The sequence below is a fragment of the Strix aluco genome, chromosome 6, assembly GCF_031877795.1.
Source record: "Strix aluco isolate bStrAlu1 chromosome 6, bStrAlu1.hap1, whole genome shotgun sequence".
NCBI lineage: Eukaryota > Metazoa > Chordata > Aves > Strigiformes > Strigidae > Strix > Strix aluco.
In genome coordinates this window covers 36,631,063-36,658,608 of record NC_133936.1, presented here as the reverse complement: position 1 = coordinate 36,658,608, position 27,546 = coordinate 36,631,063, and the positions used below count along the sequence as shown (strand labels likewise).

The 27,546-nt window shown below is 36.7% G+C and overlaps 1 protein-coding gene across 1 annotated transcript in view; it reads right to left on the bottom strand.

The window, feature by feature from the left end:
- Nucleotides 1-7,519: 7,519 nt before the first annotated feature.
- CALCRL (calcitonin receptor like receptor) overlaps nucleotides 7,520-27,546 on the bottom strand; it is a 67,024-nt gene continuing 46,997 nt past the window's right edge. The window contains exons 7-13 of the mRNA XM_074829655.1: nucleotides 27,098-27,224; nucleotides 25,331-25,484; nucleotides 24,045-24,105; nucleotides 23,859-23,925; nucleotides 17,861-18,079; nucleotides 17,473-17,514; nucleotides 7,520-11,318 (exon numbers count right to left, since the gene is read on the bottom strand). Of these exons, the coding sequence (XP_074685756.1) occupies nucleotides 11,097-11,318; nucleotides 17,473-17,514; nucleotides 17,861-18,079; nucleotides 23,859-23,925; nucleotides 24,045-24,105; nucleotides 25,331-25,484; nucleotides 27,098-27,224 (892 nt within the window). The 3' untranslated portion in view covers nucleotides 7,520-11,096. The remainder of the gene's footprint in view (nucleotides 11,319-17,472; nucleotides 17,515-17,860; nucleotides 18,080-23,858; nucleotides 23,926-24,044; nucleotides 24,106-25,330; nucleotides 25,485-27,097; nucleotides 27,225-27,546) is intronic.

Here is a 27,546-nt window from a genome sequence, read left to right as displayed (position 1 = left end):
CATCTCAGTGTATTCTTCTGTGCAGAAAGGCACAATGCCAGTTATTCCACAGTGCCAGAACAACTTTACTGAGGAAATGCGTGTGAGTTAAAGACTCTCTGAGGCTTTGCTTCCTTCATTCCCAGGCCAAGTGTACCTCAATTGAAATAGAAAGTCAGTGAGTGCTAGTGACTGGCCTGCTGCTCTCCTCCTGTGGTCTCAGTGCAGCTGATGGAGTTGGGAAAAGGGTGCTAGGCTGGAACAGGATTACCTCCAGCTCCCAAGAACTTGGGAGATAGCTGGTGGAAGGGAAAGTATCTTGCAGGGATGTGGATACCCGCTGGGTGCTGGTCTTTGGTGAATACTAAGAAATGAGGGGAGGATTTTATTTGGAAGAATAAAAAAATCATGCCAATGCTATTGAAGTACTGAGGTCTACAGTGGTGGGAAAGAGAGTAAGGTGTAAAGCTCAAAATATTTTGCTAGCATGTACATAAAAAGTGTATTTTACCACTTTAAGTACTCTTATTTCTAAAGAAACACATTACAGGACCTCTTTTTAAAAAAATCTTTTTCTATTATATAATGAAATAACATAACTGTATGTAGTGCTGTTATAGTCTGCAACAAAAACACATTTCCAGAATTCTGGTGCTAACATGTTTCCATTTTTGCTTTCAATATTTTTCTTATTTCTGTGAAAGCTTCCTTAATCAACTTTCTTCATTAAGAATTTCATATATTTCAATTACAGATCATTCTAATCAGCTTTTTAATTACGGCTAGAGCAGGCTATTTACAGCACTCCTGACTGTTATAAACAAGACCCTGTGGGGAAAAAATGAGGAAAAAAAAGAGGTGACTAACTTTGAATGAAAATGAAAAATAGCTACTGTCATTTACTACTCTGAAAAAGAAAGGGAAATATTTTCTATACCTCGTAATAAATACAGACCTGGACTGGAAAAGACTCTGTGTCAGAGTCCAAAGCTTGAAATTATCTGAAATTAAATTAGTTTTACTACAGGTATTTGCTATGAAAATGTTGAAGTAATTGATATTCTAACTTTCTAAATTCTTGTAGTTAGTCCATTGCATCACCGGGATAAAGTGGATCACAATTACGTTAAACTGAGATGCTTTTTGTAAGAGAGTTGTGAATATGAAAAACAAGGCAGTAGTACTGTACTGTATTACAAACCACAGAATAGTAATACAACTTTATTATGATTTTTCAAGTCATCTGAAATCTCTTGCAGTCAATTTTGTTCTTGTTGCAGATTCTGAAGTATCCACGGTGACTATCTGCCCACAGAATATTGAAAGAGACCTTTGAACAAGGAAACTCCTACTGTTATCATCTGCCTGAAGTGTGATGGAAGGAGCCAGTGCTTGAAGGCAGCTCCTGGAGTCTGTTAGGAATCACAAGACGGGAGTCCCTTGTGAGTAACAGAAACAAATTGAGCTGTGGACACTATTCTGTGGAATATATGGCCGCAGATCTTTCCAGGAAACCTAGCCAAAAACACTTTTGAGCTCTCTGTTAAATGCACGTATTTGGCTCATATTCAAGGTTAGCTAAGTAAAATGTGATTAAGTATTTGTGGTCCTAGCTCTTCACTGATGCTTAAGGTCTTACAGCCAGTGGAATTTAGAGGACAAAGTCATTATCATTTGTCTAAGTCTACAAGTATGTGGTATGAAAGGTAAAAATACTCTGATTTTAAAACTTTCTGTAGCACGATTATAAAAATAGACACAAAATAGTTCATTTTACTTTTTTTTTCTTTAAATCCAATACACCCAGCAATGTTTTTATCATCATGATTATCATTGTGTATAAACCAACAAAACTCTGTTCAATGCAATATACTTTTTGTAATGTCATTTTGTAATGTTGTTCCTTACTAATTCAATATTTTGTTTTCTTATATATTTATATGCAAAGCTATTGCATGTACAGTGGCCTGTTACAACATGGAGCAACAGTCTGTGGCTACCCTTCTTCTGAAGGAATAGACCTGATGATCATGGACTTTACTGCACTGTGTCAAAGACACCGCCAACTTAACAGCAATCCCTATCCAAAGCACGGCGGGCCTTCAGAAGCACTACACGTATTTGCTACAGGCAATATATTTGTCAGGTTTCATTTGCAAATATCAAGGTAAGGAACTAAGCAAATACATACTTGTATTCAAGCCTATTTTCTACTTTCATGATTTGTGCATTCCTTATGTATGTATTTGCTGTAGAAGTTGAGGATTTATTCCTAAACTCTGCCCCAAACTCTGGTCATAGGCCCATGGGAACTTCAAACCATTTCTCTACATAAAAGATTATGTTCTTCCAGGTCAGAGAAAAGGGAACATTGTTACCTTACACTAAGAAACAGGAAGCTTGTGTTCTTGGGCAACTCTAGCTCCTGCAGAACTCAGTTTAGATTGCCTGTATCCCAGGTGACTGCACTTACCATTAAAACTTGCTTTACGCAGACAGCACCAGGGACCCCAGCACCCGTGTTCACCTCTTTGTCCTCTGTGGCATTTTTTGGTTTGTCACTGATTGTGGAACCTGAATTTCAAGAAAAGCATGATCATCTTAAATCAGGAATTAACAATAATGTGTAAGAACTTTTTCAAAAAACATGCTTTAGAGGCTTTGATTTTCTGTATTTATATTCTGTTAAATTCACATAAAACAATGTAGCTCTATGTGAGTTAGCACTAATCAGAAGATATCCTCCCTTTGTAACAGTTTTCATTTAGGAAGTGGTGCGTTTTGTTGAGGGGAAGAAAACTTTGAAATAGTCACTAGAATAGTAGTTGTAAATATCTTTATAATTTAGTGTGCACATTTTTATTTTGGGTAGTGATAAAACTGAGTTTAATTTAAAAAGCAGTCCTATATGTCATTTTTCTCAAATGAAGCATGAACTCCATGTGGATGGATCTAAATTCTTCATTTAGGCAGTATGTTTTAAAAGTTATTAAAAATATACAGCTGTGGAATGATAGATTATAATTCTAATTATAAACAGGGGGCTGTCAGCTCTGAACTTCCACTGAGGCTCTTGTTACAGTTTAGAGGCAGGCTCCTGAAAAAGAGAACATTCACTGTGTATAAGCATGAAGTGAAAGGGAAAAAACTTTTGCTTTGTTTGTTGATTATTATTTATAGGAGTAGCATATATAAAAATAGACCTTACTCAGGCTTTTCTGTGAGATTTGAAAAAGGTTGGGTTTTTTCCTAAGGTTGTTGTGTCCAGACCTGTGCTTGTTTATGTGTTAAATGCATTTCATGTGTTATGCTAATTCAGTATAAGTAAGAATTATCCTGCTGTTCCTAAAGGGTTTCTAAACTCTATATTCGTTGCTTCTGGCCTGATAGCTAGTGTTGTAGCTCTACATAATCTTCATAGCAGCCTTCAGCAGCCACATGCCTGTAGACTGTGGAATGCGTCTGTCGGCACATCCACCTGCTTTCCCCCATCCTCCACTTGCCTATTCTAGTTTCAAGTATGGGTTTGAACACAAATTGTTGCGCCAAACAAAACGTGATATGATGCAGAGTTTTGCATTTAGTTTCAGCTTGTCCTTTCTCAAAAGGTTAATAATGACTCTCAGTGAATAGAAAGCCCACACTGTAGTCCGACACTAGATACAAAGACGCTTGCTCATGTTCACTGAGGTTTTAATTTTGTTACTTTAATTCTATTAATTTATTTTCACTGTGCAGTAGATCAGTTTGCAGGCTTAGTGTTAACAGTGGGAATTTCTCACTTTGGCATGTATTTGCTCCAGTAGTTTGTATCTTCTTTGCACTTTTTTTTTTTTTTTTTTTTTTTTTTAGAATTCAATACCTATGAAAAGCTAAAAATTTGGATTAGAACTTTTACTTCAATGGTGACTGCCCTGCCCTGACAAGACTGTGCAAGATATACTAGTAGAGCACTTGTAATATTTTCAAAGGATGTAATCTTTGTATTTTGCAGAGGGGAATGGCATTCTGTGTCAATAGATGATATGAAAATTGGTTGGGGTTTTTTTTGTTTGTTTTATTTTCTAGTGTATTTCTTAGCATGTCTAAATATGATAAGGCTTCTTGTTCTGTAAGAGCATTTCCTCTTTTAAAATTATGTATAAAATGTAAGAGTTGCTGTTTACTCTTATCTATGGAGGTTAGGATGCTATGTTTTATTTTTCTTTCAGGAGCAAAATACTGTGTTTAGATGCTTTTAGGCACATATACTCCAATTGCAGATGCTACTGTGGGTATCATTTGTTGTTACTTTACTGCTGGGCATAAGGACAAAATGTTGTAGGTGGTAACATCTGGATTTGGGGGATTGGCTTTACTTCATTTTCTCTATAGTTATATAAAAGTATAAAGTAATTGTTAAATGTAACAGATTGAACTCTGTGTATGCAGATACAGACTGTATCACTGAGAAGCAGTAAGTGGTAATAGTAGGTATCGATAGAAAACAGTAAGCTATATGCTTAGCTGCAGTAATAGACATAAATTAGTATTAGTAGAGTCTGTAACAATTTCCACTGACTGACATTTGGTTTTAGGAATTAGAGATTGACAAAATAACCTGGAATTACAGGCTCCTGCTCAAAAGTCAGGAGTGGGAGGATTATGACACAGTATTAAGATCCCTGTGTGTTCAAATATTGCTTAACTCAATTAGGCAGTCTTATTTTTCTTTTATTCTTGAGTACATTTCTTTAGCTCAGGATTGCTTATAAACCTTAGCTGAAATGAGATTTCAGAGTAAAGTTGTTTTAAAGCCCCAGGACAATGATTTCTTCCCTTTCCTTCTCCACCCTCAACCACTACCACACATCCTTTCCTGACATCCAACCTCAAGAAGATTCTGTCTCACTTGAAGCAAACAGAGGCACAGTTTTAATTATTTTTTAAAAGGTTTTAAAAAATACTGCTCTTGCCAAGAAATAAACTGAGCTAGGCTAAACAATTGAGTCTGACACAACCTTCCCTAATTCAGTTTCCACACTATTTTGAGCATTTTTAAAGTCAGTCACCATTCTCTGGTTTGTACATATCTTCCCTTCTAAATTGTGAAGTGACCCTCGCTCTACTGTCTTCTAGAATTGTTACAGCTCCGTGTGCAATGACAATATATTCTTCTTTCTATTATTGTCCGTCTCCTAAAACCACCGCCCCATAAAGCCCTTAAGCTATGTAGTCTTTAATTGTTTTTATAAAAAAGGGTAATAACCCATTTATTTATTATTCTGAGTATGTATTCGCTCTCGTGCTTTCATTTTCCCAAAAAGAAAAAAGTAGCTTTTTTAGGATGCTACGTTGTATTTTTCTTTCAGGAGCAAAATACTGTGTTTAGATGCTTTTAGGCACATATACTCCAATTGCAAATGCTACTGTGGGTATCATTTGTGTTACTTTACTCTGGGCATAAGAACAAAAAGTAGCTTTTTTCTTTTCTTTTTTCCAGGGCTGCCAAATAGCCAAGGTCCTCCATCATTCCCTGTCCTAAGCACAACTTTATTCATCGATTGGACACAGGCTACATCCCAACATTATCACTGGTTAAACCAGTTAGTCCATCTTTCAGCTTTTTCACATGGACAATGAGGTATGAATTCTTACTACTATGTGTAAAGAATTTGAAAAGCTTTAGATTTAAAAAAAAAAAGAATAAGTAGTGCAGTGTACTTACCAGCACTTATGTGCTGGTTTGGTATATAATATATACTGAAGTGATTTATGCAACTTAGAAGTATATAAAAAAGTTGAACTAGTCAGTCATAGCTTATTCCAGTTATAACTATTGTATCACAGCTCAACAGAACTGAAACTTAATTATCAATTAAAGTAAGATTTCTAGCTGTTTTTATGGGTTATGTTATCTCCCATTTGGAAATAAGTTAAAGGGGTAGGGCCATGGCCACTCTTACTCTACAGCAAGGCCTTTAATAGCCTTAAATAGGATTTTTTTTTTTTCCCCCCTCAGTTGAAGCTTTTTGTGCTATTTTAGCTTTTCATCTTGTATCAGAAGGAAACTGTAAAGTCATCATATGTGCTCTTTTGTAAACCAAATCTCTGAAATGAGGAAATTCAGGTCAAGTGCAGTACTGAACTGCTTTTCATGGCTATAAGCTAGCTAATAACAAAGAAACATGTTTGTTTGTTTGTTTACCTAAGACTTTTAACAATTCTAGATAGTGATTTCCTGTATGCCTTTTAATAAAAGTTTGCTGAAGAAGAGGAGTGTGTTGACACTTCTTGAGCCGTGATCCATACCTTCAGTTCACTCAGACATATAGTCTAGGAGCATCAGTCTGAGATGAAAACCGATGCAGACAGGTTATAGGTTATTCTAAAGTTGTTCTGCCTGATTTTTAGCAGCTGTGGTAAAAATTCACTCAAATGAGTTACTGTTTCAATTTTTTTTTTTTTTTATTATGTTTCACTCTGGAAACAGGTAAGCAGTCCAGCTCTAAATTTAATGGGATTTGCTCAAATGCATACAAAAAAGGACACCCCAGTTTCAGACGACCGAGTAAATTAAACAGAATTCCTGCAGACTGCACTTGAAAACAGATGCTTGAATTTCATGTGTTGTCACTGCAGGTAGAAGCACACTTGACCCAGTTAGTTAGCTTATGAAACTTAGACCTGCAACAGAGTAAGGAGAGCTGAGGTTGCCAAATGTAACTACAATTATAATGCTTCCCCACTAGAGCTGCTACACCCATATATTACTGTGGCTAGTGCCTGTGCTGAAGTGCAAGCTGGGTGAGCAATAACTTCAGTTGTAGATTAAGTACTCATGTACTTTGGCATTTCCTCTTCCTATATTAGAGTGGTTTGATAATCAGCTGATACCATTCAGAAGATTAGCAATTAATTACATCTCTCAATCTCTTTGAATTCAGATAGGCTTCAGTATCCAAAGAACAGACTCAAGTCTACGGATAGAAAACATACCTGTCATTCATAGCTTTTGTGCAGACACCATCAGTTGTATTGGGGGAGGGGGTGGGGGGAATCTCACTCATTTTTTCTATTGCTTTGCTTCTTGTAGGTGTTACAGAACAAACCAGCTTCTGCACAGGTAAGTTTTTTTGGTTGAGACTTTGTTGAACACCATGTTGAGAGGAACTCCACCTAGACTGATGGAATGAGAAGAGACACATTTCCTGCCAGCTCATGATGGAACAGAAAATTTGGCTTCTTAACATAAGTAAGTATTAATAACTTTTTCTTGTCTCCTGAATCAGCCTTTTAATAAATAGGAAAATAAAGCTTTTGAGTAAATAATCTTAAAATAACTTATATTAAGTCATCTATGCAAGCTTCTTCCAGAAATGGAATAGCACTATGCATTAAAAGTGTATTAAATAAACACTTAAAAACTGAATAATTGTAACTCTACGTAATGACTTTCTCTCTGCATTAATATTTAATTAACAGACAGTTAATAATTTCACACATCTGTGAAAGTCTAGTTTAGATCAGCTTTGTTGTATCCATATTACAGCACAAGAGATCTGAATAAATGTAATATTTTATTGATCACAAACATAATACTTCTTTCAGCAATTAAAATGCATGATAATTCATATGAACATAGTGAAAATAAAGAACAACCAAAAATTAACTTCACATTTTTTTCCATTTCATTCTTAGTGTAAGCAATAAATACAATGCTATCGCTTCTATTAATCTTATTTACATAGTACAATACTTGAATGTTGCCTGGTTTCCAGCCCAAATGTTTCATGACATGAAAAGGAGTACATGTTGCAGCATTTCTACAGCCAAATGCTGTAGTAGATCATCACAATGAAAAAAAATACATAGCATAAATGCTAACATTAAAAAAACAAACAAACAACTGAGGGGACCCTGCAATGGAGCATTTTATTAATTGAAAACAGTAGCATTAAAAATAAACATTCCCTCTCATAGAAGACTAACATGCTGGTATTACAGATACCAAATATAAGACAAGTATTTCTGTAGCTCCTGTAGATCAATACAATAAATCCTCACTAAATAACAAAAAAATAAAGAGCAAATAATAACAAATAACTGTTTGCATGTTCAAAGGAGTCTCACAGTCCCACCAAAGCAGAGTTTACTTCCATCCCGGAGAATACAGATAAGGACTACAACAATATTCTGTAAAGTAGAATATAAGCCATGAGAAATCAGCATAAGGATTTGATTTGACTTTATTGTGACAGAAAAACATCTTAAGAGGCAGACCTTTCTCTTGGTTGTGTAGGAACTGAAAAAGGTGAGGTAGGAAGACAAAATAGGGAATTTATATTTTCCAATGCAAAATTGGAAATAGGTTAGTTAACCTCATAAGGAGGGGGACAATGTAGCTGTCCTACGCCTTGTAACCCTCCACAGCCACAAACATTTTCTTGCACATCCAGCTAGATGTGTGTTTCTTTTCCAAAGTCAGGACAGATGTGTGCCTAGAAGCAGGATGATTTCTGTGGAAAAACAATTTTCCCTCCTAAATTACGATTGCAAGTTTCTCTGACAGAGGCCAGGGAGCAATTAGCAACTAGAGCTTTGCATTAAATGATAAAAATTTGTAGGCTATTAAATTTGAACTGCCTAGCTGAGAAGGAAGCTTAATTCAAAATCTAATACTGTATCACACTAAACCATCACATACGTTTTAATTACAACCACCCACCAGGTATCATTGAAAGAGTCATCTGATATGCCATAAAGGACTTCTTCAGAGCACTTTTAGATGGATGGATACCTGCCTGGGCATTGATTCTCAGCTAGTACCCACTGATTCTGAAAATGGGACTCAAGACAGATTTATAGCAGTTGATGATCTGGTCCCCCAAGTTTAAAGCTGCTGTACCAGAGCAGGGATTTTCCGCACCACTAATATTTTCAGAACATTGCACAGATTTCAAGTAACACTACATAGATCAGCAAGCAGAGTAGTAACCAACCTCTAATCATGTTGTAGCAGATATTGTGACTGTATTCTTAAAATTTAAGAGATTGTGACACCCGATTGCTGGATTCCACACTATTCAGAATCCAACTGATTTTCAAATCATTCCAATCAACCAGACAGCCTTGCAAAGAACAGAAATCTTGATTTGTGCATTCTAGCTGAGATTCTATATTATGAAACTAAAACATTAATAAAACATTGCCTAAATTCAAACTCCAGACATAAGAACTGTAAAAAACTACAGAAAGGTGCAAGTGGCATGAACTTACCGCATCTTCCTAATGTTTTCCTTCTAAATACAAAGCATTTAAAGTCTTATGAATTCATAACCCATTAAACACTGTAACAGCAAATTAACTAGATGCTAATGAAGCTTACAGAAAGGCTACTTACAAAATTGTTTAAATGTCAAAATCAAGTTGTTCATATACAAAATTAAGTATTTAAAAATGAAGTGGTCTCAGAAAGAACTGTCTTTCATTTTTTTGACTGGTTTACATACACCAGACACACATTAATTAGCGTAATAGTCCATCAACTCCAGCATCTACTTTTTTCTGCTTCGTTTTGTTTTTTCCCCACTTATCTGCAAAATAAACCAATAAAACCTTTCTCTACTTTTGTGATTTTTAGTAAGAATTTTCTAAACTCACCTCATATCATGCCCTCATTCTTGAGCATTTTTGTAATTTCACTTAAGAAAACTATGATTTTGTTAAAGATTTACAAAAACATAAATTGCTATAAGGACACATTTTTTCAAGACCTTCCTGACAACCTCCTCATTTTCAGCAAGACCTTTATTTACCAGTAAAACCAAAAAAACAACTCATAAAGTACTGTTCTAAGCTAGGTAACAGATAAGAGATTCAGAATCAAGCACTCCAAAATAATACTAAAATTCTCAATCAATAATGTTCTGAACCTTTATAAGACAAGCTTTATATTGGATTTTCCAAATAATGACAATTAAATTAGTTTGCTTGATTAGTCTGAATCTCATACGCTGGCTTTAAAGGTAGTATGTCATTTGCACTGCGTTCAGTCTTGCATGCTTTTCTCAGTCAAAAAAAGCCACAAAATTAATCAAAACTTTCCCCCAGGAATGAAGGAATAAATTATGAAGCATATGGCTAGGAAAATACTTTAAAATAAAACAAAACAACATGACTGCAACAAGTTCTGTACATGATCTTTTCCCAGTTGAGTAAATTCCTTAAGCACACGGTGAAGTTCCATCAGCTTCAATTATGTATCTGTGTCTGGAAGGATTTACATTTATCCAGGTTACTACTGTTTCTGGCAGTAAGGTCTCAGTGAGCTTGTCTGAGTTTAAGCCAATAAGAAACTTCCATAAACTTGAGGAGGAGACAACACTCCTGAATATGCAAAAGTAGCTTAAATAAAATTGCTCAAAGCTTGCTGTAAAATAGTACATTGCTGAACAGAAGTAGAGTATCAGTGTCTCTATGCACTGGTGTCTCCATGCTTGATTTAAAATAGTGGAAAAAACAGACTGGCCAAACAAAACCATCAATATCTTTGACCAAACCCAACCATCAATATCTTTGACTCTGTTATCTCAGACTACCTGTTGGGCTTTTTTGACAGTCAAATGCTAGACTCAAAATTAACCTGGCCAATCTATTGTTATTATTGCACCTACTTTGATCATTTTCCTTTGTCCTGTTTTAGGTTGAATTAAGACAATACAGTATGGTATTTACACTCTAAAGATTCTATAGGCAAATGAAGTGGCTTCAACACGTAACAGTCTTATACAAACTTCCAAGAAAATAAGAAATCCTTCATTGATTCCCTTTGTACAAAAAATTGCCAACTTTGTCTACACAGTAGAAACTGAAGAGGCAAAGTTTGTATCCTTATATAAATGCACATATAGATATATATATGTACAGATGTCCATACTATATAGATACACAGAAACACAAACATATGTATATATGCAAATATATACATACGTGTTAAAAACATGTTGGTTTAGTTTGCGTCATTCAGGAGAATAACATGTCCCAAGTTAGGTAAAAATCTTCTGGCCGTGAAGTCGTTAAATCAAACTTGGAGTTCAAAAGGGTAAGCACGCGGGCATATGCTGAGCCTTTGGCAGTCAACCATACAACTTTTCAGTTTTTAAAACAACGCTCTCCATGTCATGGTAGCCCTTCCCATTTAAATGTTCACTGGTGCAGTCGTGATTGTAGCTGTAGCCTTGAACATCGCTGATTGATGATACAGTGTAGGAAGCGGTGCGCATAGCATCCGAGTGGCTGAAGCTGTGCTCAAATTGGATTTTGTACTGATTCCAGTGTCTTCTCAAAACAGCTTGGACCTATGCCAGAAAACAAGAAGAAATACATATAAACCACTTGGAAAGATATCACTGACATCCTTTCATGTGTGAGTGTCATAAATGTGCCTAAGCAAATTAGACAGTAAGGCTCAGAAGTCCTGGAAAATCAGGGTACCTACAAGTGATCTGTCACATGAGATATTCTGCAAGATTTACAATTTAAGTAGCCATTATTCTTTGGCAAATTTGGTGTGAAATAATTCCATTTTACAACTGTAGTGTACTAGTTGCTCAGGAAAAGCACAGATTACAGGAGGAGCAATAGCAACATGATTTTCTGCTTTCTCCCCTGTGAACTGAAGTCCTGTGTGGACAGATCAGATTTACAGGTGAAAAATGACATTTCTATTCACCTTTATATTCAAAAGGCCACATCCTCAGCAGCTGTAAATTCTTATACTCTCAACAAACCACAATTTACATTTGCTATGGTTCTGGCACAAGAAAGCCTTTCTTAATTTCTGACTATATCTTAATCAAACAACTAGAAGGACAATTTCCTGAACTTCGTATTTCTACCAGGGTTAAAAATAAAGCTGATAAAATAGCTGAAGGTCCCAGCTGGTTTACATGTCTCCACTGAGAGGATGTTATGTTTATCATAGCCTTCCTCTCCTACCATATGGTTAAACACCTGTGCATACTGGATTGATGAAGTGTCACATTCATGAAATTCACATGGAATTAGTCTTTCAGTGAAAATGCCAGGTGAGGAATGCTAAGAATGGTAATAGCTATTGTTGTTGCTTTTTCAAGAGATCTTTTTTATGTTAATAAAACTGCCCACAGATCATGAATATTTAATTATCTTTTCAGCCAAACTTTGTACACAAAGTATTCCTGCATTGACAGGCAAGGCGCTGACTTTCAAGAAATGCACCCCAAATCACAGGCTTCATTCACAAGCATGACCCTCATTTCACTTTGTTACATACAAAAGAACTAAACAGTGAACAGTGATTCCCCCAGTTAAATGTTCATATTGTGGGTAAATACTTTTAGGATTTTCCATATGTCTTCAGGGTTTCTTTTGTGTTAGCTTTACATTTTCCTAATACAATGGCTTCTTTTGTCTGATTTTACTCTGGCTTTAATTATGAAAAATAAAAATAAACAGAAGAAAAGGGATGTAATTTTTAGACTTCCTGCAATCCGGTATCAGAATCCTCTGTTTAAAAGGAGAACTTCACATTTTTTAAAATCCTTACAAAGAAAATGTAAAAGGGTAAGGGAAGAAGGATCAACTGAGTAACATAAGAAAGCATTTTAGGGAAAAGGAGATGCTCTTTGTTCATAAAACCATTCCAATCCACTCAAAATATCTAAACATAAATCTACAAACACTGAAGAGAAATCAAGTGTCTTAATACTTCCGAGTATCTGATCTTATCGCTCTTCATATCAAAATTCTGTATTTCTTCTGAGTCTAAATGGAAAGTTCTTGTTTCATCACAGGAAGCTTTTGATTAATTAATTTGCAATACATAGCCTTAAATCTTCACACAGGTTGAATCCATTTCCTGTAATCCCTCATAAAGCCAAGAGAAGAGGCATATTCAAAAATTCCATCTTTTCTAAAAAGGAAGCTTAGAATTTATTTTTAAATCATATTGATCAATCTGTGCATATCACTAAGCTATGTTCCATTTGTTCTCCTTTCCATAGTCACTTACCTCAGTAAGATTAGTGTTTTATTGTAGACACACACACACGCACAAAATTATATATTGAGCAATTTTCACTTTAGACAAGATGGGCTTGAGAGGGGAAAATGCCAGCAACTGCAACTAAATGGCTTAACCAAGGTCACAGAAGTCTATTAGCAGAGCTGGGAAATAAACTAGACTTGCCAAGTTGCAAAAAAGCCTTACACTCAGGTCCTCTCCCACACTTCCTCCTGGTTGCTTCAGTAACACTTGTTTGTTCGTCTTATTTTCAATTATTAATAATATTTGTAAACCAGTCTTACAGCATCTCAGCCCCCATAGCTCCAGAGAGCCATCAGCATCTCTGCAAGACAAGTGCCTTTGGGCTACTTCAAGGGAAAAAAACAAGCTGTTTAGTTTGCTCTCTGGCCAGTGACAGATTGCTATAAATAGTGTTTCCTGTATGGGCAAACACCGTTTCCTCTGTGCCTGCCTCAGTGCCCATCATGCTCCTGGTGCATTTTTATCTAAGCCATGTATTTCTGGCATTCTTCCCAAAGCCCCCCTGTTCCTGCTGATCAGTATTTCACCTCTGTCCTACTACATGTCTTTTCTGGTAGGGTGTTACATGCTTTCATTTATTATTACTGTCTTTCAGTCTTCTCTAAACTGTCCAATCAATCATTTGTAGATTATGGAAAAAAAAATCAAGACGACAGCTAATTTTCAGCAGTAATTATACTGTTTAACAACACCCATGAAGTGAAAACAGAACTTTTATCACTCTTTCCTCAGCTTTGGGCAGTTGCACAGAGCTGTAAATTCAGTTTAGGAGGAGTAGCACTTTGTTACGTTATTATAAGAAAGGGTATTAATCAATGCATTTAATGAAAGAAAGTAAGGTAATATAATTGTATTTCTTGGTCATTAATAGAGATGCCAGTTCCAGCTGGAAGATTGTTACTTTCTCACCTTATTAGTTGGTAATAGCCCTTTTGATGAGTTTTCATGAAGGGCTCCTTCCAATCAGCTCTTTAACATGCTAGTAGCTTAATGTTCAATATAGCACAAATTAAACAGCTCAGTAGCCAACAAGGAGAAGAAAAAACAAAACACAACCTCGCCTGCTGATAAAGGGATCGTATAATCCTGCAGGCCTGAGACTGTAATCTTTACTGCAACATTTCTAGAGACCCCTGGAAAGAAAGGAATAAAAAAAAAAAAAAAAGACAAACCCCATGAACCTTACATGGATAATGTAGGTCATTATTATCACCTGTAATTAATAGATCAATAGTAGGAATCTTCCTACTGATTTATCAGAGATCTGGGACAAGCTTTTCTGACTGCAGCCTGTGTCACCCCCAAAGCCAGTCTAGTCCAACTGAAACTGGAAAACATGATGAGGTAGTTGGGAAGGGGAGATGCTAGGACATAAGCAGAATGTGAGTGTCCTTAGGGAAGCCCTGGCACAGCAGATAGAGATGAAGGGTTTGCATATACGCCCTTGTCTGCGGGAGGTTTGGGACAAAGAGCTGCAGTGCCTGTTAGAACTGGATTTGACAGACCATCCCTGGCTGCGCTGCTCAAGAAGTCTGGAGATGTTCCTTGGCTACAGTCAGCAGGAGATACCAGCTACTTTTCTTACATTTCTCAGTTTCTTTTCATTAGAGCTCTCTGCTGGCAAACCACTTTTATTTCCTTTTTTGCCAGTGACGGCCTGCAAGCCACCACTTGAACAGGGTTTGGCTCCTGATACTTGGTATACAAGACATTAAAAGGTAGAGTAGCAGTTGGGAAATGCTAAGATTTCGACAGAAAGAAATTAGTGCTTTTAGCATTTTTCATTGCTAATATCCCACTGAAAAAATCTTTGCCCCACTGTCGGTATCAACTCCCGTATCAGTATTCACCTTTGAACATTAGACTTGCTGCAGACACATGTATCACGGCTCTCTGATGCCTATCGTTTTGTACAGTCTAATGAGGTGTTGCCATGACAGATGATGATAAAGAAGCATCTTGTACACCACTGCTAAGCCACAGTTGCAGGCTTTGTTCAGTTGTTCAGGCATTGGTATGGCAGGAACAGACTATAACGGCAACAGAATACACGTGTGCCTGCAGGCTCACATGCCAGGAGCACAATCTTTTAGTAGACAAAGAAAACACTTCTTTTTTCTGTGCAAACATTTTTTTCTAACTACACTGTCATTCTCCCCATGGATTTCCTTACTGATACAGTTGTTCATAAAGCAATAAATCCCTTGAACAAGGTGTAATGAAGGTCACTGAAGCAATGAACCCAAAATTGGTTTAAAAAGCATAAATTTCCACTCTAAAGAGAGCAAATAGAGACATTTATGTTTAACTGATAAAGTCAAGGCATAGGGTCTAAAAAATTAAATGCCTAAATTAATAAATGTTAAAATGGCTAAATCTCCTTTTAACATTATCCTGAAGGCAACTGCTCAAGAAGTGATTAATCTGTTACCATTTGTAAGAGTTGTGGAAGAGCTTATCTTTTACCACTGATCACCCCATGGTGAATTTGGGATACTGAATTAGTGGGATGACTCAGGTTTTCTTTTCTTACACAGCAAAAGAGCATGTAAAAAATATGAGTTTGTAACACTGAAATATTAACGGATACAATTCTTACTGATTGCATTATATTTTAAAATTAGGGTGTCACCTTGTTTAAGTAATAAAGTAGCCTCAGAATATGCACAAGGATTAAAAGGCAGAACTGAGCAGCAGACAATGTTGTTTCACAGAAACTGTAGAGATTTCAAGGTTTTTTTCACCCCCATTTTGCACTGGAGCAGAGCAAATTCTTTGTCAGATTTTTTCCAAATATCTGTTTCTAGAAGGCATTCTGCACTACAAAATTTGGAAGGGAAAGAGTGTGTGAAATATCAATGCTGAACACGGGCAAGTGATTAAATCAGATTCAGAACACTTAATGATGTGTTCTGCTTTGTATCAAATATATAAGCAGGCACTTGAACCTGGATCTACTTTATGTTAAAACCAGATCAAAACCACTGCCCCATGTCCACTAAACTGTGAGAAAGCCTCTCTTCATCCTTTCTTCCTCCTTGGCAAAAAAAAAAAAAGAAATTAAAAAAAAATATCATTGAGTCTCACACATTTCTGGGAGGAATAAAATTAAACCTTGAAACCCCATGGAAGTTTCATTGCAACTCAGTCAGCTTTGGACTTAGGAAGACAAGGAAGGGCAGTCTGCATGAATCAATTCTAGTATTAGCCAAATATTTACCTGTAAATAAATACTACTGTCCAATAACATAAGCACACTGATACAATTTTATAACATCTGATAAAAGAAATGTTCAGTCACATGAACACAGCTGGTTACTCCTACACATCTCCTTACAGCCATATACTGCAACTGCACTAGATGTAGAACAAACAAACAAACAGATGTGGAGGAATAAGTATAGGTTTGTAATTGTTCGTCTGCCAAGAGTGTTGGAAAAGTACCAATTAGTTTTTTGGTGGGGTGTTTCTGTTTATTTGTTGGTTGTGGTTTGGTTTTTTGGGGGGGGCGGTGGGGGGGGCAGGGCAGGAGGGGAAGAGGGAGGTGTTTACAAGCAAGAGCCATATTAAAAATTTTGCATATACATATTTTTTAGCCTTTATACCACTTTGATCTCTGACACTGTAAGGCCCTGTAAGGGTACTCTGAAGTACAGCTTGGGGGCCAGAGTTTCTAGAAAGTCACTGTGTGCACTCCAGAGTTACTGGATCTATTCAAGAAAACAGCAAAGCTTGTTAGCTTCAACAGAATCAGTACTATATATTGCTGAAATAATGAAATCTTCTAACTTAAGAATAAAGAAGTTTGTTCTTGGAATTGACCAATGATGGTTTCTTAAAAGCACACTGTATTCAACACAAATTTCTGACCCAAGGACAAGTTCTGACTTTTGGAATGATATTTTTTAGCTGTGTGAAAAAAGAGTTTTCCAAACTTCAGCCTAAAATTTTCCCAAAGAGCTGTCATAACACAACAGTACCCCAGCATGTATGCAATATGCTCTATTCCTGCTGCAGAGAGACCAAATACAGTGATTCTCCAGGATAACAGATGCTATAGAGCTTCTAACATAGACAAATATACCTCCTGGGTAGTGAATTACATCTTACTTTTATATGATATATATTGAGAATTTATATCAAAGCGACCAGTGTCTTCAATTCCTTACGTAATCAAGAGACATTTATATTGCTCAGCACAAAAGAGTCAGCCCTAAAGAACTTAACAATGCCATGAATGATAACATAGTCTTTCCCAAGCTCTGCTCTTGGCAGTCAGATTATTTTTTGTTAATTATTTTTTACCTGACAAATTTAGAAATTTAAAATTATTTAAAAATTACCATCTTTTTAATTGCTGAAATAACCCAAAAATATATAAAATAGGAAAAGTATTATAAATATATTAAAAACTGTTACTCTACCTCTCCATTAAAGAAGCAGAAAATTGTAGCCACCAGTAGACCCTGTAAAATAAAAATTAAAACATTCTGCTTTATTTCACAGGCATATAGGTTTTTCTGGGTTTGAGATAATTGGTTCCTTATAAAATTCAGATAAAAATAACAAAGAAAATGTAGAACAAATCTAAACTTGGTGATTTCTAAAAACACATTACTAAAATGTATTGGGCCACCTTTCTACCACTATGTTTCTTTACTTCAGGAAATGAAAATTCAGTGTAATGAGAAAGTTAAAAGACATTTATAAGGTCTTTAAAAATGAAATTAACATGCTCATTTCTCTTTCATTTGCTTCACATGCCAACTGCTAGCTAGCTCAACTGAGCAAAACCTGTTTAATGCTACCTACCTGGTAATGCATAAGGATGTGCATCACATAGTCATACACTTCCTCAGCGATCCGGCCTTCTGGTCGCCATGGAAACAGGACAAATTCAATGCCAAGTAGTGGAACCAGAATCAAGGTCGCTCTCACTGCTTTCATGTACAGGTTGGATTCTGCCTTGTGGGTGTCCTTCAGCTTGGTTATGAGCACACGAACAATGTTTAGCAGGAAGAAAAGATTCACCTGTCGGAAAAGGAAAGGACACTGAAGGTAGTCTGAAAAATAATCCCCCACACCGTTTTGTGATACTAGAAACCAGACAACTCAAGAAAGCTCATACCACATGGATAGCATTGTGATTGTACACTAAACAGGAGTTAAAACTCTTTGAAAACACCTTTCAGTAACTGAGATATGGCTCTAACATCTAATATCCTCATCCATTCCTCTAACTTATTAAGCAAATGTCCATCCAGATAGCCTGTCGGTCTTCCAACGTTAACAATCCACACAGCTTTCTTTCTGCCATCACAATGACAGTACATAGATGAATGATTAGGTTTTTAAAAATTATTATGTCTTCTTAGGTTGCTCAAGAAAGAGGATGACACTCTTCCCTCTTTGTTTAAATATGGTTCTTCAAAAAGCTACTTTTTTATTGTTCAAATATTAATTTAACAAAAAACCCCCAGATTTTAAAAAAATAAAAATAGAATTGCAGGCAAAATGCCGCTGTGAGGAGCTGTATACTCATGTAGACAAACAGCGGATTTAACATTCTCAGTGGCCAATGGTTGCATTTTTGAATCATTCAGCAGAACTGCAAATGGGGCAAGGACTGAGATGATGCTCTATATCATTCTCATGCACTACTGAACTTGATTATTTTCATAGCTATTAAGGCTTTTCTTGTTAACAGTAGTGTATATCTGTTCATTCAGTTTCCAAACTGAAATCAAAACTATGGAGACTATATCTTTCAGCGTGTGACCACTCATTGTAAGCAACCACACACACACACACACATATGTGTGTATACACACACCCTGCTCCCCAACGGGATGTGAGTAACCAGAGCAACAGCAATGTCAGAATGAAACCGTACTTTCATCTATCATGCACTAATGGCAGCCCCTTATTTCTATCTTCTAAAAGAGACCTTGAGAGCTCAGCCAGTCCCATCACCTTGCCCAAGAGCACAGAGGGAAGACAACACTGCTCAGGGGATCCACTATGGAAGGGAGAGACCTAGAGTCTAGTCCCATGCCCTTCTTCCAGATAATTGTCTGTCCTTGTTAACAACTACCTAGAGACAAAAGGGCAGGCAGGGGAAGAAGCCAGGAGACAGACAGCTCCCTTCTAAAGTGACTAGGAATTCCTGGTCTAGGGGGAGGCCTCTGTCTCGCCGTAGGACAAGTGCAAACAGGGAGTCCATTTCAGACCACATGTGTCACCATGTCCTCCACAACTCTGGCAGAATTCTTCCATGTCAGTTGAGATTTTAACGATAAACAGCTGTGTATTGTTATAGCAACAAGGCCCTTGACAGATATGTGATGTTATTTCTATTCAACTTACATGCTATTTAAATAATTTTAACAGGAAACTGTTTTACATAGGAAACTACTACATGAATTTCTCCTGGAAGTCTCCAGCTACCTTTAAGCTTTGTTTAAGCAACCAAGGTCTTCTTATTCTTTCTCAAGGGATTTATTTTGATTTTATGCAGCCCACGATCCTCATCCAACTTCCTATAGTACACATAGACAATAAGTCCTTCCTCCAGTTCTAAATTTAATCCTTCTCAAATCCACTAGTTCAACATCAACATGCCTCAAACACAGAGTTTTCAGCCCTTTTGTGTTTTGGTAGTGTGGCCAATTCCTATAACACTATCTCTGAATGCTAACCGAAGATGAAAGTCGCAGCACCCAAGAGTAAAATACCACCCAGCAAATTATTTCATTTACAACATGCTGAAATGCAGTTAATTTTTTTAATTGTTCCACTTATCCACCAAAACCAAAAAAGCACAAAAATAAGCACATGAAGAGTTTGAAAATGGATATTAGGGCAAACAGAAGAGATCAGTGAGCCAAAGCAGAGGACAGAGAAGAACGGTATGAATGTCAGTAAAAGTATGCAGCACCAATTTTTGATGTGTATCATCTCTTCCATCACAAATACAGTGAGAACAGGATGAACTGAATTCTTAAAGTGATGAAAACAGCTCTTGACTTTAGCGAGGTAGTGAGTAGATTTTTACATTTAAGCAAAACTAGGCCAGTGGAACTACTCGCATATATACTATCATCAAATTGACTGTGATGGTTTGCAAAGCCCCGAAGGAGTCCTGCTGTGCTAGCTGCAGTATGAACACATAGTAAAATACTGGCAGCTCCACAGTGACCTGAAAAGTGAACTGGGCGAATGAACAAAAATGGAAACAAAGGCAGACAAGGCAATCCTAGATAAAAAGAAATGTTGATGCCTATACTGGGAACTTAGTAGCATTTAGGTTCTGCCTTGAGAGTAGCTGTGAACTTAGCTTAGAAGTCAACAGGTGCTGCAGTTTTTGATTTAAACTCTCTTCAGGTCCCCGATTTTTCGACTTCTCTCCATGTTGAGTTTGTACTAAGCAGTATGGTAATCCTTATTAGCATGTGAGTCTAAATACTATTTAAATTCCTCTTTAGGATGATATAAACAGACCATTCTCAGCTCAGTAAACTGATATTCTTAGATACTAGCTGGTAGCCATTGCGTGCTTTTAATAGTTATGCAGCTTCAGATCTTAGCCTGCTTGGGTAGAACACCTGTATGTGCTCATGAAAACAAGTTTTATATCTGGCCTGCAGACATTCCCAAGGCTGAGTACACGAATGCTAAGCCTTCAACTTCTAAACTCCTAAGTTGCCCCTGACCTATTTAATGACTTCAGGCTGCCCTCAGGACAAGGTCAGGAGCTCCTGAACTTCCTTCTAGCACACATTCACTGAGTACACTTACTACTTCTGCTAAAAGAATTTGCATCTATAAAAGGCTGTCAGTCTAAGACACTAATACATAACATTGGTATAGGGCAAAATATGCATGTAATATTATTTATGTAAATAATGGCATAACTAAACCAAAATCTACTCTTTCAGTGGGACCAATGCAAACTAAATCACTAGTGCACTGGCACACCTGAAATCTACACTGAAATCACTACTGCTTTCACTAAAATTCAAACTCACTGCTTTTCTTCCTCTCCTCCATTTTGAACAGTATTTGTCTAGTGTAAAAACTAACATCACCCTCTACTGTTTCATTCCCACGCTATTTTTTTAATTGTGGTTGCTTAGGCAGTTGTAATTAAACGGTCAACTGAAGACAATTCCAATCAAAATGCAACCTACGTCTGCTCCCATTTCCAGTTTCTTTGGCAGGGATCTGACCACAGTTATGTAATAACAGGGACCGTAAAAGCAGCATTATTGTTAACTTTATGTAATTGTAGTGTTTTCAGTGATGTACAAGAGTCAAGTTCCCATTGGCTTCTGCCAATTCTCCCTGGCACCCACTTGACAGTCTTCTTCATCCTCTGAGATCTTGCTTCTGCAAGTAGAAACAGTGTCTTCTCCCTCGTTATCTAATTTGCAGTTTAATATTGTTGCTTGAACGTCTGCTAAAGCAGGTCATGCTTAGTAAAGTGTGGAAATTGTATCTGGCAAGCAAGCTGCTTAAGCAAATGAGGGTTCTGTTCACAAAGCCTAAACACATGCATTTCATCTAATGTCTTTATCCCTGGCTTGTCTTTTCTGAATTGACATATTACTTTTTTTTGTTACCAGAAAGGAAAGCTACTCCTTTAAGGTACTTTCACATCACAGGGAAGATGCGTAGTTATGTTTATCCTTTGTTATTCCTACATAGTTTTCAAATAAATTTAGTGGTTGTACTAAAGCAATAAAAATGCAAGAGAAACACCTGCAGTCAGCTTATGAAAAATATAGGAATATCAAAGGTATACATATTTGTAAACTGCAAAGAGAATGGACCCAGATTCTGCCCAAACCAACCATGCAGAGGTGATTATTATGCCTCCAGTAAAATCAATGCACATTCTTAGTGTTGCCTTGAATGGAAAGAAGACTTGACAGTTTGGGACTGATCCAGGACATTTGAAATCAGTAGGAGTCTTGCCACTGTTTTCAGTGTGACTTTGTGTAGGCCACTGCTGGGAAGGAGAAAATTATCTTACATCCTAAAATGAGGTCATTTCGTGGAAGATGGTATAGTCTCATAACTTTTACACAAATTTTTCTGTTGTTATTTAAGCAAGTTCTGACTAATACAAATTATATTTCAGCTTTAGAGCTTTACTTCAGTGATATATCTGTGAAGAGACACCTGGACAAAGGAAGTAACAACCCACAAGGTTATTACATACATTTTCTGGGTGAAATACAGCACCACTGAAGTGGGAAAAAAAGCCCTATCCCTTTCTGTGAAAACAGGATCTCATCTTCTGTGTAAATTAGAGAGAAGAAAAACTGAAATGATTTAAAATTGGTTTCAAGCTTACAGATTTGAACACTAGTTAAAATGTCTTTACATGAACATATATGGCAGACCTGACTAACAGGACAAGATATTATCAGTAATAGTTCACATCCCAAGGGCCATGGATCTCAATAATTTCATGGGGACTGCCTCTGGCCTCCCATGCCAATGACCTCAGGTGTGTCACGGTATCAACACAGTCTTCAAAAATATAAATTCACCAGCTAATTTCAGTGCGAATGAAAACGGGAGTCACAAGAACCACAGAATTTATGCAATGATCTTCAGAGAGAATTCTCTATGCACAGAACGCCCTCCACAAATATTCATTAACAATTTAACAGAAGAGGAAGTTCATGTAGATCAGAAACTGGAATTATTTCCAAAAAGATACTTGATCTTTTCTTCTTAATGAATTTCCTTGCATGAACTGAAAAGCCATAAGAAAAGTCAGCAGACATGTATACAATACTTTTGCCAGATCAGCCTGAAGTTTCTGGTACAATTAACAGGGATGACTGTAATATATAGTCAGCAGCTAATTCCAGTCACATAGAGAATGCTTCTACACTGCAGCATTCTCTGCATTATGCATTCATAGATATTAATTATCTAGATAGTTGTATAAGTAGGTACATATTAGATTTTTCTTTTATTATGCACCTATTTCTATCTAGCAATAATCTATTGACTGAATTGCATAGGTTAAATTCAGTCCTAGTATAACTGAAGTACAACATTGGTTTTTATACAGTGGTGTCTTCAGTCACTTACCTAGAATTTAATGTCTTCAGTAGCAAACATTCCCGCAATAGAGCTGGCATTAACTTGGAGTGTAAAACAGAACACTGTGCTCTAAGAGTCCATGAGGACCCCTGCAGCAGAGGAGTTGCAATACCCTGGTGGCCAAAGCTCCCACTGCTAGATTAGGATCAGAACAGGGGCAGTCACAGACACTTGCAGAACTATTCCCACTGGTTCCTTCCCAAAGGCCTGCTCTAGTTTCTTTCCATCCTGTATTCCCACCCACAGGGAACATCAGTCCTGACATTCAAGAGCCCTCTTTCTGAACCTCAGTGAGGTCCAGTCTGGGAGCTCTTTGGTCACATTAGCACAGTGACGCCAGGGTCAACCTGGCAAATGGCCTGGGAAGTGAGAAAGCATTCTCAGCTAAAGGAGGGATTTCAACGTGGCCCTCCAGTACTCCAGGTAATATTTAGTCCTTCCTTGTCACTAGCATTTAAGCAGACTGATAATCAACACTGCGAAACCTGAGTTTCTCAAAGGACCAGAGGTACAGCTCCTTAATAAGGCCAAGACTTGTGTATCTGGTGTGTCTAAGGCACCTACTGGTTAAGTGAGAGACCTGTGAAGACAGTGACCTCTAAATGTTAGCTTTAGGCTCATACCAACTACATAAGCCCATGAAGAACAGTCAGAAAACAAATAAAAAAAAAAAATAAAAAATGCCTACCAACAGAGCAGCACAAATAGGGCCGTGGATGATGTATAGCAGATGAGTATCAGAGCTGATCCAACAACTAGAGAAAACAAACAGGAAAAGAAAATAATATTTGGCATTTTATTATCTGTTATATTTTCTTTAAGGGGGGGGAGAGGAATACAACAGTTTTGGAAAGCAAGTTGAGATGCTACTTACTTGTCATTATAATATAAACTTCTAGCAACCGCATGTATGCAGGCAGGGATCAGTGGAAAACCTGTGAAGAAAAAACAATGTTGTCTTCACATGTAAACCTGGCTAATAACTAAGGAAACTTGTGTCTCTTGCAGGAATCTTCTGTATTTTTACCTCATTCAAACTATACACCTGCAGAGCAAATAAAGTAACAGGGACCAATTCCACTTCTATTCTCAGATTTCTTTCTGAGGGGGGCGTATGAAACCTTATTCCCACTGTTTTGCCAGGAAATTCATACCAACATATAGAAAGAAAAGGCAAATCAAATTATAACTTTTCAGAATGCAACAATCAATCTTCATTAACACAGATGTTTTGCAGACTGCAATCTGCAATAACGCTAAATAGGTAGGCAATATTAAAAAGGTAATTGTATATATGACCATAGCTTTCACAGTATGATTAACAGTGTTGACATGTCCTCACTGATACTTGCTGGGTATTCAGAAAACAAGATCACCTGCAAAACAAAACTCTGGAAATCAAAATTTTAAAAGGATAGGCAAATTAGTTATCTGGGGTCCTTGACACTCTGGTGGTACCTATTTTTCAGAAACTGCTGAGCACCTATGATCTTTTAACCACATCTCAGCTGTGTCCATAGTGGGACAGCTAGTGACCCAGGTACCAAGTCACATTACAGCTGAATGTGCCAATACACTGAAGTTGAGGAGAAAGCCCTCACTTGCTCTTTGTGAATGTGCTGTTGTGCATTATCTGAAATGACCAGGTTTGGCTTGTTAGTTTTGATACTGATATTACTTGAGATCTTCAGCTACAGCTATTCTGTATTTGCTTAGTGAACAATACAGGTCAAATGGAACTGCTGGAAAAATAAATCCTTGGCCATCTCTAACTCAGTTCTGACCCTCCACCCTAGACATGGCGAGACTTCTCTGAAAACAAACATTCATTCCTGAATAAACATCTTTGAGATGAGGAACAATGAATAATTACTTCTTAATGTCTTTTTTATAATAGGAGACTATTTTCTCTATACAAAGGAGGAGTCGCTTCCTGACTCCAGAAATGCATAATCTCTCTTTCAGTAAAGATAGAGGTACATACAACTTCCTACGTTAATATTTCTAAGGCTGTTAAAACACTACAGACAAAGAAGAGGGATGTGTCATCATTGTTCAAAGATACCAGCTCAGAGAAGCAAAGGTACAGATGTTCAAAATCTCATGAAAAGGAGGAAGAGATGGTATTGGCCTGCAAATACAGAACATGAAATTGCATACCCCAGCCAAGAAGATAATACCACATCAAGTGTTGTTTCTCAGCAAAAACAGCCACCACAATGAGAGTATGCAGGTAAATGCCTTCACACAGCATCCAAAAGTAGTTGCAACCCATTAGGTACAGGTAGATGAATTGTGACACTTTGCAGCTAACCTGCAGAAAAAAGCAGAGTAAGATATAAATTTTTAAGCTGCAAAAATCTCAGAGCCTTGTCTGCAAAATGGGGAAAAAGTACCGCTCGAGTCAAATGTTAATATTCATTCTGTTTTTCACTACAATTACATTTCTTTTTTTAAATAGAATTTTCATGGAATTACAATTCCATACTTTATGGTGACAAAAAAGTTGGTAACTGAGTCTGTATTTTGATTATTCAAACAATGAGGACCTTGAGATCTTCAAGCATGATGGCAGAAAGCTGCAACAATATTTTCCCTTATTACAAATATTGCCACATTTGACTGTTCCAATCAATATGGAATTCTTAAATTATATGATGGTAACCGCAGAAGAAAATGTACTTTGATGAAGGTAATCCCCTCTCAGTTTTACCAATCACAACATATAACTACTCCAGAGAATGAATAATGTTTTTAAAATGTTTACAATACTTCCAATTTTAACTTAGTTATAACTGCACTTAGGGCCAGTTAAGAACTTGGGATAGTAGGTTCTGGAATGAAGCTCTCTTGTTGGCATGTATTTGTATTTAGCTTCATTCAAAAGATATTCTTCAATTGAAATGTTATAACTTATTGTGAAGACTAGAATGTGACGTTGTGAAAAAGGAGCAATAATTAACTTGCAGATTTGGATACAGTAGATCTGTTTTGGTTTTTTTTTTTCCTCCTGAAATTGCTGTGTTTGGTTGATCTATTTCTGTCACTTAGCTTAAAACAAACCAAAAAATAAATATTGTTTTACCATGTTCTGCTACCTAACTCATTGATGATGATTATCAGTAGCTATCTGAAGCCTGTTTTCCAGCACTTTGATGAGCTTTTACAGGAGAAAGAATTTATCTTTTTACTATTCAGATTCAGCTTCTGGAGTTTTGCCATAACTTTCACAGAATTAAAATTTATCATCCAGGTCTAAATTAAAATAAAGCCATAGTTAAGGATTTGTTTGTTTGTGTATTTCATTTTCAGGCTCTTCTGTTGCTATAACTCCTAGCCTTTTGGGAGAGGCTACAGATTCACACTTACCCCAGTATTATCAGGAAATGAGAGAGAGAAAAATCAGACCCAAACGGACAGCTTTTTTTACTTTGCTTTTTACTTTTGGAATATAAGAGTCAGCTTTATCTTCTTTCACAGAAAAAAAAAAAAAAAAAAAATTAATTCTTCTCCTTTCAACTGAAGATGGCAAAGTGAAAGCCATAGGAAAGTGGCTGACAGATCCAAAACACATCCCAAAGCTTTTTTTACTGCCTTTCCTTGGTGAATTCAACTGTCATAACCTCACTGACATCATCTAGAATACACTACTTTCTTGCAGTTGTTTCTGTAAGAAAGTGATTTGTAGAAATTCAGAAGAGCAGTTCAGTATGCTCCGTCTCTTAGACTGTTATTACTATTTCAAAACCTCAAATGCGAAATGCCCAAAACATTGTTAGACAGATCTACTACGTAACATGGATACATCATTACAGAACATTTTAACCTCGCTACATACAACATTTCATCAACTATTCATGTCTCATCTGCGTTGCTGAAGTTTTACACATAAAAATCAACAAGGCTGCCAAACATACTTTCACTTACTGGATTAGTTGCAACTAACTCCTGATTGTTGGCAACTGCAGTCAGTGAAATTATTGTTACAACAGAGTTGCAAACAAAAGAGAAAAATAGATTTTTATGCAGGGTAATCCTTTGGCAACTCAAGCTCCTAGAAAAGAGAAACAAGAACAAATGAATACATGGGGGGACAACTATGTGTACTTGGGAACAACTCTGAAATACTAGAGCTCTTGATTTTACTAAGAAGTCTTACATCAACCCTTCAGTTCCAGTCCAAATTTAATAGAATGATGTGAAAGGTAACACCTTCCCTTAACCGCCAACAGGAGGCAAAGCAAGTACATTCTGTTCCAATATGTTTACAGTGAAGGACCTGCTTTGTAGTGGCTATCCAAAAAAGATTTAAATAGCAATAATATAATATGTTTCAGAGATTTATACCTTTCTTTTTGTTGGTACCTGAAGAATTT